Source organism: Papaver somniferum, chromosome 2, assembly GCF_003573695.1.
Source record: "Papaver somniferum cultivar HN1 chromosome 2, ASM357369v1, whole genome shotgun sequence".
NCBI classification, from domain to species: Eukaryota; Viridiplantae; Streptophyta; class Magnoliopsida; order Ranunculales; family Papaveraceae; genus Papaver; species Papaver somniferum.
In genome coordinates, this window is record NC_039359.1 from 91,178,423 (window position 1) to 91,190,384 (window position 11,962).

The 11,962-nt window shown below is 34.9% G+C and overlaps 1 protein-coding gene across 1 annotated transcript; it reads left to right on the plus strand.

Moving 5' to 3' along the window:
* The first annotated feature begins 392 nt into the window (after window positions 1-392).
* Window positions 393-1,568, plus strand: LOC113351608 (F-box/kelch-repeat protein At3g23880-like). Its single transcript, XM_026595562.1, has one exon. It carries the CDS (start codon window positions 393-395, stop codon window positions 1,566-1,568), a length of 1,176 nt encoding a protein of 391 aa, XP_026451347.1.
* Window positions 1,569-11,962: the final 10,394 nt, after the last annotated feature.

The following is an 11,962-nucleotide window of genomic DNA, read 5'->3' on the forward strand; positions in this document are numbered from 1 at the left end:
ATCAGTTAGCTGATTCTGTATCTAAGAAGATTAGGAAGGATAGGTTGTTGATTGAAGAGTTCAGTAACGACACCAGGCATACTGAAACTTTGCTTAGTAATTTTGTTGATTTTGGTTAATTTTTATTAATATAATTCACTAGTTATCTAGAAAAAATATATACCCATCCGATCATGAGTGATACCTTCTTTTATGCCTTGCTAGGGTTAGGTTAACTTTAAGTTTTCTATTAGAAAACCGTCACCAATTAGGATTAGAAATTTGTATATAGCCGGTTTCAGTAATCGCTTAGGACTAGGAGGAGTTTATTTATGTTGTCTTGCCTATAAATACATATCCTCTGTCATATACTCGTTTTTATTCATTCTTTCAACCTTTCAATCATTATACTTATGGGTAGTGCTCTGCCTGAAGATGTATTATTTGAGATTTTCATGCGTCTCCCAGTAAAATCACTGTTGCGATTCAAGTCTGCATGTAAAACATGGTATGCACTCATCGAAAGCTCCGACTTCATCTATCGCCACGCCAATATGACAGATTATAAATCCAAGTTAGGCACCTTGATCTGTCAATTCGACACATCCGATCAGTTTTTCGTGCTTTCTGGTGATGAGAGCTTGGAGGTGTTCGAAGATCTAGGTAATGGGCCATGTTTTAATAAGGCCTATTCTGATGATCCTCCACGTAGAGAGATGGTAGCTTCCTGTCATGGGATAATCTGCATACGATATAAGAAAACCAAGGATATTGGTCTCTGGAACCCTGCTACCAGACAATGCAGGATTCTCCCAAAACCGTTAAGTTACGGAAATTTAAGTCCACGCAGTAATTCCGTTGGCTTCGGATTGGATATCGTAAACAAGGATTACAAAGTGCTGCTAGTCACGTCATTCAGACAAGACGGGTGGAGTCAGTCATACCCTTTAGACTGTGTTCGTAAAGTTCAAATTTACAGCCTACGTAGTGATTCTTGGAGATGGATAGATGGTGGCAATCATTTCCCCATCCATTGTCTAAATCACGATAAAGGAGTTTATCTGAATGGCAACTATTTCATGATAGGCCTGGAGTACTTTAACCGAACATCTTCATCTAATTTTGATAGAGATAAAGTGATTCTTTCGTTCGACTTTAACAAAGAGATATTTAGAAAATTTCTGGCTCCAGCTGGTGCTGACTACGTACGTTTGTGTCCCCAGTTATATTCAGTACGTGATAAACTGGCCTGCACTAAGTCTCAGTGTACTCGTGATGGACTGTTTTTTGAGGTGTGGGTTCTGAATGATTATAATACGAAGGAGGAGTGTTGGACTCAACTTTATAGATTCGGACCCTTATCATTAGTCTATCCCTTCGGTCCGTTTGCGTTAACAAGGAATGGCGAGTTTGGATTTATGATTACTTCGTCTGAGGTTATAAAAGTATACAACTTTACCACGGGTGAAATTGAGGATCCTACTAGCTGCCTGATCAATACAAAAGCAAAAAGAAAAAACAAGTACATCAAACTTGATGATGGGTTCAACGTTTACTTCTACAAGGAAAGCCTCGTTTCAATCTATTAACGCAAAATGGCTGGCAATGCATCGGAAGAGAACTATTGATTGCTAGCTAGCTAGTTCCGGTGACCATGGAAACACCTCGTTTCAATCAGGATGTAGTGTACATTTTTTTATGTAAGAAGAGTTTTTAAAGAGTAACCAGACAATATTATTGTAATTATTATTATTTTTCAAGTTTCATTTAAAATCTTAATAATTGGCTTCTCATTGATCATCTTACTTTTGTTTAATTTATTTAATTACCTGAATGGGTAAAACATTCCTGCATTGCTTGGGTCCGGTCCTTCGTCACGAGTAATCATACCAATGTCCTTTTTAACACAGAAAATATGCACACAACCAAACTATTTACACAACCATAAATAAAAGAAACTAGTTATGATAGCAACATTTGAATACCCAAACTAAATATATTAAACAGCTTTTTTAACTAGATTTTTTTTTAATAAAAAAATAAGTTTTATTAGAGAATGAGGAATGTACAAAAGTCTACCAAAGATAGACTAAAAAAAAACAACAACCAACGAGAAATTAGTTTCCCAATTTTAAACAACATAAGAAGCCTCCATAGATAGCACCCATCCCTTTATTTTTTTGCACTTCTTAAATATTAGGTTGAACAGACATTTAATTTTCTTTGAGCACGTTGTGTTCTTCCTCGTCGTGTTTCCTTTATACACATTACCTTCCCCTTGTGACTAACATCCGGATCTCCACTTCTCTCAAAAATAATTTCAAAACGAGTTTTGCTTTCTTTTCCATTCTAAACTAATACGCGCATGGCTTTCTTGGCATGTCCTCTAGCCCAATTCTTCGCATCAATAGGTAAGTAAAATACCAACTCATTGACATAGTGATGGGATGTATCTTCGAACAACATATCAACTGGAGAAGGTTGATCATCCATTGGTATAGGTTAGCGTTCAATCTACAAGAAATTGAAGAACATCAATTTCAATAAAAAATAAGTTCGGCAACGAAATAATTTTATCGAAAATCGAACACAAAGTTCGGTTAAGCAGTTTTGCAAACCAACCGAAGTTAGCAGTTTGCTTACAAATATTTTGGTACGTGAAGTTCGGCTGGGAACTTGGTTGGGTTAAAGTTTGCGAACCAACCAAACTTCGTACACCTGGTAAAATCTTAATTATACGTAAAGTTCGGTAAGAAATTTTTATAGGTTATAGTTCGTGAACCAACCGAATTTCGTACACTTGGTAAACTCTTAATTATATGTTGTGCCATCTGCCTCATATTGTTGTTGAGAGCTTTCCATCTGCCGCATAGTCTGTTAGTATGTCCGTCACTTGGTTTCATTCTCTATGGTTGTGCTGGATAGTGCAATACGAAATGTATACCATGGTTTCCTTATCTATGGTTGGCATTGGCGCATTCTCTGGTTTATTTCAGCAGTCATTCGTGGTATATACCATGGTGTGTTGGTGGAAGAATTTATGAAGCACATGAGATTTTCAGGATCTGTCTCAAATGAATTTTTTATCATTGTCTTTCTGTCGTGGATCTAGATGTCATTAATGTGGCATAAGTCTCAGTCATTAAAGCATTGGTTATTCCTAATAGCTGCGCAAGAGCCGTTACGGTTCCCGCCTTCGAATCCCTGCAAACGGAACCCGTACCTACAACTCCAGCGTACTCCCATGACAATTCCATTTGTTGATATTGATACAATCCATATCCGAACAGCTTACTGAGATAGTTGTTATTTAGATGTTACTTTCTAAGGTACTGGTTCGTGGTTCTCCAAGAATAACCAGAGGTGTGAGATCTTCTTTTCCATTCGGATTACTATTGTTGCTTTGAGAACCGATGCATACCTTTATTGGAATATGAGTTCATTTTTAGATGTCCATAGAGACCAATAGAAGAAAACAATATGTCGTAATAGAAGTCTTGGGAAGTTCCTTGTAGAAGTTGAGGAATTTAAAGGATTTTGGAAAATGTGGTTGTTGTTTGGGTTAATTGAAAGGCGAGTAAGAAACGTGTTTTAGACGTTAACTAAATTCGGGAAATGAAGGAGCATGTGTTCAGCTGATTCCGGATCATCATTGTATCGGGGGAAGGTTTAAGTTGGTGAAATAGAAACAGTTTATGATAAATAAGGTCAGAGGATCTTCGTTAATTGGTTTCCACAAGAAAGCCTGGATTTTGGCGGAATGGTAAAGTCAGTAGGAACTTGGTGACTGAGAAGGGGTATAAATTAGAATAGTTAACCTCTTGGGTTAAACATTTATAACCGGATGCGGTGGTATATTCACCCATTTTGAAGTGCAACTAAATGATCTTATCTGGGGAGGCTGTCCCGGGAGATGTTGATATTTATAATTTGTTGGGCTGAAAGGAATATTATTTTTCTTATCATACCTCCGGTAATGAGAAAATAGAATGATAACATCTTCTGTCTAGATAGGGTGACATCGAGTAGGATCAACATTTCAAATTGTGGTATTACGGGTTGCCAAAACATTACCGATGTATAAGATCTGGAAAGAAGGTATGAAGGAATCCATTTGCTTCCGGTATGGGATGAAGGAGGAAGAAATGAGTGTGACTCTTTGGAAAATATGTTAATGCTCAAAGTAGTTCTCTTTGCAGAGGCTGGTCAAGATGGAGTCTGACTGATCATTCAGATTCCGTATCCTTTTCATGAGCAAGGTCTTTTTGTGATTGTTGTTTTTGCCCCATGCATATTTTGGTTTTGTTGATTTGTCCCAACCTAAAGGATGTAGATTTTTAACGGAGGAATCATGTCCCAAAAAAAAGTTCTCGGTGATACAATTTATGTGTTTGTGCATATGGGTGGGGAAAAGCTGTGTTTGTATAAGGTAATTGGAGAGTAGAAGAGCACTAACCTCCCCGCGGTCTAAGGAAGTTTGTCGTCCACCCCTTTGCCGTTCGTGCTGGACGTTGATGTGCGACGATGTGACAAGAGGTTATCCCTTGCTTGAGGTCACCCTCGGATATATAGGCGGGATCGAAGCGGTTGGCATGGTAAAGAATTGATATAAATTGTCCACCTCAGTTGTTCCAGTTTTTGATGGTGCATAATTGTCGATTTTGATGTGTTGATTACCTGTACCGACGATGAGATATACGACTGGAGTAAGATAAAAAATAATTATGAACTTATCTCCAATAGTTTGGTGGTTGACAAGCTTCCTCTCATAGAGGAGGTTGGGGATCGATTAGGGGTAAAATCCTGTGATAAGGATAAAATCCTACTTGTATGGATTTAGGAGCAGTAAAAGGAACCACCATTTTATAACCGTAATTAAAAAAAAAAAAAATACTTAGCACCAATTGGAAAATATCACTCGATATATTAAAATAATATCAAAAGTAAAGGCGACAAAGATTAATTTAATAAACCTCCAAGAAATGAGCCAGTGAGAGTCTTTGACCAGAACCAAGGAGGGAATATACTTATTGGCATTAATTGTTTAACCAATCCAAGAGCACAACTTGTCAAGCAAAGTCTTAAGATTACATGCATTCTTTTAGTTGGCCTTCAGCAAAATGATACTGTCATCAGCAAATAGAAAGTGAGTAACCATAGGAGCTCCTCTAGCAATAGTAAACCCAAAATACACTTATCTTCAATGCCAACTTTAATAAGTTTAGTTAGGGTCTTTAAACAAAGATAAACAAAAGGGGATAAAGGATCCCCTGTCTTAGACCATTACAAGGTCTAAAACTAGATCTAGGAGACCCGTTAATAAGCACTTGAAATGAAACATATATAAGATATGCACTTCATGATCCAGCCAAAAAAAAATATGGTCAAAACCATTGCATATTAAAAATATTTTCGGTAAAATCTCATCTAATACTATCATAAGCCTTGTCAAATTCCAGTCTTAAGTCTATCCATCCCTTCTCACCTTTCTTAGGTTTGAAAGAATGTATGATCTCACTGCAAATGATGGCAGAATCAAACAGAGACCTACCGGGAATAAAAGCATGTTGGTTCTGAGCCACAATCTTACCAATCAAAGGTCCGATTCTGTTGTGATAATATTAGTAATAATCTTCGTAATAAAATTACACAAGCTAATGGGCGTGTATTCCTTTATACAATTAGGATTACTTACCTTAGGTATCAAAGCAATGTAGGTTTTATTGAGTCTAGGAATGTAGACTTTTTATCTGCTTTGTTTAATTTTGATGTAATGGGTGTCACTACACCAAAACTGATTTCTAGTTCTCTGTTTAGGTCTTGGTTTCAGGAAAGTTTATCAAAATAAAATAAAATAAACGTGCAAGAAAGGGTAAGATCTAGACATTCGTTTACACCTTAATTTGTTATAATTTTATGTGAAATATATATATAATTGTAATTTCATAAGTTATATTTGAATCGAATTTTCTGCCAAAATTCACTAATTTTCTACGATGTTGTGTGTCACCCTTATTTATAGATCATATAAACGTACATGTTCTTAACCCTGATGTTTGAAATTAGAAGTGTGAAATGTCCTAAACTACGAGTTTATCATTTACCAAAAGCACCACTAAAGTCGCTTAAAATTTTCATAATATTTCTCGATTCTTTTACATCAACTTTCATATATATATAAAATTATTATCTCCAAAGAAGATAAGAGTAATTGAAGGGATAAATTTAGTTACCGAGATATGGATTTATTTAGGCGGTGAAAGATCTTTAATATCCATATAAATTGAAAGAGGTAAAAAAATAGGGGATCCTTTTATCTAATCCATTTTGTAAGAACAAATACATTACACATAAAGACATTGAGCCAAATGAAAGTTTCACCGACACACCGGTGAATAAGAACACTGAGCAATTAGAAACCCATTCTTTTCTCCTTTTTATGGAATGGGTAATTTCATGAACTAGCCTACTGTTGTTTGCTATTTGCTTTAGGCCACCTGATATAGATGTGTAAACCATTAAGCAATGGTTTAAGATGATTATCAAAGATTTTTAAGCTATAAATTGTTTGCTATTGGTCTTTTCCAGGCTCAGTGGTACCAAATTTACTTTACTTTTCACAAAAAATTAAAACCATAGTTTTAGCGTGTTAACTCGATTGTGCACATGAGATTTTCAGGATCTGTCTCAAATGAATTTTTATCATTGTTTCTGTCGTGGATCTAGATGTCATTAATGTGGCCTAAGTCTCAGTCATTAAAGCATTGGTTATTCCTAATAGCTGCGCAAGAGCCGTTACGGTTCCCGCCTTCGAATCCCTGCAAATGGAACCCGTACCTACAACTCCAGGTGTGTCCGATGACAATTCCATTTGTTGATATGATCCAATCCCTATCCGAACAGCTTACTGAGATAATTGTTATTTAGATGTTACTTTCTAAGGTACTGGTTGGTGGTTCTCCAAGAATAACCAAGGTGTGAGATCTTCTTTTCCATTCGGATTCCTGTTGTGCTTTGAGAACCGCTGCATACCTTGTTGGAATATGAGTTAATTTTTAGATGTCCATAGAGACCAATAGAAGAAAATAATATGTCGTAATAGAAGTCTTGGGCAGTTCCTTGCAGAAGTTGAGGAATTTAAAGGATTTTGGAAAATGTGGTTGTTGTTTGGGTTAATTGAAAGGCGAGTAAGAAACGTGTTTTAGACGTTAACTAAATTCGGGAAATGAAGGAGCATGTGTTCAGCTGATTCCTCATCATTGTATCGGGGGAAGGTTTAAGTTGGTGAAATAGAAACAGTTTGATAAATAAGGTCAGAGGATCTTCGTTGATTGGTTCCACAAGAAAGCCTGGATTTTGGCGGAATGGTAAAGTCAGTAGGAACTTGGTGACTGAGAAGGGGTTTAAATTACATTAGTTAACCTCTTGGGTTAAAAATTTATAGCCGGATACGATGGTATATTCACCACATTTTGAAGTGCAACTAAATGTCTTATCTGGGGAGGCTGTCCCGGGAGATGTTGATATTTATAATTTGTTGGGCTGCAAGGAATATTATTTTGCTTATCATACCTCCGGTAATGAGAAAATAGAATGATACCATCTTCTGTTTAGATAGGGTGACATCGAGTAGGATCAAGATTTTCAAATTGTGGTATTACGGGTTGCCAACCATTACTGATGTATAAGATCTGGAAAGAAGGTATGAAGGAATCCATTTGCTTCGGTATGGGATGAAGGAGGAAGAAATGCGTGTGATTCTTTGGAAAATATGTTAATGCTCAAAGTATTCTCTTTCTCTTCCAGAGGCTGGTCAAGATGGAGTCTGACTGTCATTCAGATTCCGTATCCTTTTCATGAGCAAGGTCTTTTTTGTGATTGTTGTTTTTTCCCTGCATATTTTGGTTTTGTTGATTTGTCCCAACCTAAAGGATGTATATTTTAACGGAGGAATCATGTCCCAAAAAAAGTTCCCGGTGATACAATTTATGTGTTTGTGCATATGGGTGGGGGAAAGTTGTGTTTGTATAAGTTAATTGGAGAGTAGGAAACTAAACTCCTCGCGGTCTACGGAAGTTTGTCGTCCACCCTTTGCGTTCGTGCTGGACGTTGATGTACGACGATGTAACAAGAGGTTCTCCCTTGCTTGAGGTCACCCTCGGATATATAGGCGGGATCGAAGCGGTTGGCATGGTAAAGAATTGATATAAATTGTCCACCTCAGTTGTTCCAGTTTTTGATGGTGCATAATTGTCGATTTTTATGTGTTGATTACCTGTACCGACGATGAGACATACGACTGGAGTAAGATAAAAAATAATTATGAACTTATCTCCAAGTTTGGTGGTTGACAAGCTTCCTCTCATAGAGGAGGTTGGGGATCGATTAGGGGTCAAATCATGTGATAAGGATAAAATCCTACTTGTATGGATTCAGGAGCAGTAAAAGGAACCACCATTTTATAACCGTAATTAAAAAAAAAAGTAAAAAATACTTAGCAGCAATTGAAAATATCACTCGATATATTAAAATAATATCAAAAGTAAAGGCGACAAGGATTAATTTAATAAATCTCCAAAAAATGAGCCACTGAGAGTCTTTGACCAGAACCATGGAGGGATATACTTATTGGCATTAATTCTTTAACCAATCCAAGAGCACAACTTGTCAAGCAAAGTCTTAAGATTACATGCATTCTTTAGTTGGCCTTCAGCAAAATGATACTGTCATCAACAAATAAAAAGTGAGTAACGATAGGAGCTCCTCTAGCAATAGTAAACCCAAAATACACTTATCTTCAATGCCAACTTTAATAAGTTTAGTTAGGGTCTTTAAACAAAGATAAACAAAAGGGGATAAAGGATCCCCTGTCTTAGACCATTACAAGGTCTAAAACTAGAGCTAGGAGACCCGTTAATAAGCACTTGAAATGAAACATATATAATATGCACTTCATGATCCAGCCAAAAAAAAAAATATGGTCAAAACCATTGCATATTAAAAATATTTTTGGTAAAATCTCGTCTAATACTATCATAAGCCTTGGCAAATTCCAGTCTTAAGTCTATCCACCTCTTCTCACCTTTTTAGGTTTTAAAGAATGTGTGATCTCACTTAAAATGATGGCAGAATCAAAGAGAGACCTACCGGGAATAAAAGCATGTTGGTTCTGAGCCACATCTTACCAATCAAAGTTCCGATTCTGTTGGTGATAATATTAGTAATAATCTTCGTAATAAAATTACACAAGCTAATGAGCGTGTGTCCTTTATACAATTAGGATTACTTATCTTAGGTATCAAAGAAATGTAGGTTTTATTGAGTCTAGGAATGTAGACTTTTTATCTGCTTTGTTTAATTTTGATGTAATGGGTGTTAACTACACCAAAACTGATTTCTAGTTCTCTGTTTAGGTCTTGGTTTCAGGAAAGTTTATCAAAATAAAATAAAATAAACGTGCAAGAAAGGGTAAGATCTAGACATTCGTTTACACCTTAATTTGTTATAATTTTATGTGAAATATATATATAATTGCAATTTCATAAGTTATATTTCAATCGAATTTTCTGCCAAAATTCACTAATTTTCTACGATTTGTGTGTCACCCTTATTTATAGATCATATAAACGTACATGTTCTTAACCCTGATGATTGAAATTAGAAGTGTGAAATGTCCTGAACTACGAGTTTATCATTTACCAAAAGCACCACTAAAGTCACTTAAAATTTTCATAATATTTCTCGATTCTTTTACATCAACTTTCATATATATATAAAATTATTATCTCCAAAGAAGATAAGAGTAATTGAAGGGATAAATTTAATTACCGAGATATGGATTTATTTAGGCGGTGAAAGATCTTTAATATCCATACAAATTGAAAGAGGTAAAAAATAGGGGATCCTTTTATCTAATCCATTTTGTAAGAACAAATACATTACACATAAAGACATTGAGCCAAATGAAAGTTTCACCGACACACCGGTGAATAAGAACACTGGGCAATTAGAAACCCATTCTTTTCTCCTATTTATGGAATGGGTAATTTCATGAACTAGCCTACTTTTGTTTGCTATTTGCTTTAGGCCACATGATATAGATGTGTAAACCATTAAGCAATGGTTTAAGCTGATTAGCAAAGATTTTTAAGCTATAAATTGTTTGACTAGATGGTCTTTTCCAAGGATCAGTGGTACCAAAGTTTACTTTAACTTTTCACAAAAATTAAACCATAGTTTTAGCGTGTCAACTTCGATTGTGCACGATTTTATTTGCAACTGGAAACAAAATTGGTTTAGGTCCAGTACCTAACTGTTGCAACCTAAACATTCAAATTTTTCATTATATACTTTTTTACTAGGTTTATATGTGAGGATGTCATAGATAACCAAATATTCGGCATTCATCCAAGTCCTTAACGAAAATTTAAGAGTTTATCCGAATTCGAATGCAGTTATCTTATCGAATACGAATACTGAGAAATTGATTAATATTCTCCATGGTAATTATGTGATAACCAATAACATAAGTATATATGTATATCGAACTACTTTAATAAGGTAAATTGACAAACTTTTTGACATGTGTTGTTTATTTTGTTCGAAAAAAAAGAACGACAAATTCATCAAATTACAAGAAGAAGAAATGATTAAGCACACACGATCAAGTTAGATGTTTTTAGAACAAAAAATTGATATAGTTTTGGATAATTATGAGATACCCGTTAGTACAAGAGTGTATGTTTAATATCCATCAGATGATTATCGAATACAAATATTTAGTAAATTTTGACGGATTCGAATATCAAATGACCACCCTCATTCACTTAAGTACAACTGACGTACCTATACCGTTGCTTTGATTGGAGATGAATTCAAGAAAAAGAGAAATGAAAAAAACCTAAAGTCAAAATTAAACAAGTCATTTCTTTTTTTGACTAAATATACCAAAAAAAAAAAAATTATCCATGTACCAAGTGAATAACACTAGTTCAATTTTAATCGGTTATCGGTTTGGAATGATTTTACCCACTTAATACTAACATTTAAAATGGTTATGATTTTATATATTGCTCAAGACCCTGACAAAAATCAACAACATGTGTAGATGATAATAGGGTCCACAATTATACATCGATAATCATATGCTAGAATAAATTAATATAAAAAGTGTACTTTTTAATAGCGTGTTTGGATGCACAATTAGAAATTACTTTTTGATTTCTAGAAGTCAAAAAACAAGTAGGCAGTTTGTGTACAGAATTTTAGAATGACTTCTGGAAGCAAAAAAGTTAACTTTTTGTGAAATAGAAGTCAGAAGAAGATTTTATCCGAACGCGCTATTAATTTTTTGAAAAAATATATGATAATTACTCGGGCACTCGACCGATACTCTATCACACGTCAACAACATACACCGTAATAAACTAGAAATAATGATCTACTATTTGGATTCATATCGAAATTTAATTTGATAATTACACAAGTTCTCCATATTCACAAATACCCAATTACACATGTTGATTGCATTCTAGAAAGTTCGTTTTGCTGACATCCATACATGTCGATAAACCAGAGAAAAAAGGGTTTATTAGCTCTTGGGATACACCAACAATGCGAATTTATAAGAATAATCTGTCGGTGACATATCAAGAGAAAAATTCATAATCAAATATAAACTAACATAAAGTATCACAAGGTTTAGTAGAAAATACAGTAAACTACTACTACTTACCGTTAGGTATGCTTTTGGATCTCCGAAGATAATGGAATATACACTCGAGTTTAGTTTATAACTATGGAAAGATCATATTGAAAATATGCAGATATTTATTCATTATTTTCAGAACATTCTAGGGGCTTGAAGACTAAATTTGAGGTTAAGAATTATTAAAAATATAAGGATGTTCATAATTTCAGAATTTTATGCGGATCTACGCCCCTACAACCCCTCATTGGATTCTCATGTTTACTACCAAAATAT

Excerpts from the sequence above, each read along its gene's own strand:
- LOC113351608 (XM_026595562.1), top strand. The coding sequence starts at position 393 with ATGGGTAGTGCTCTGCCTGAAGATGTATTATTTGAGATTTTCATGCGT.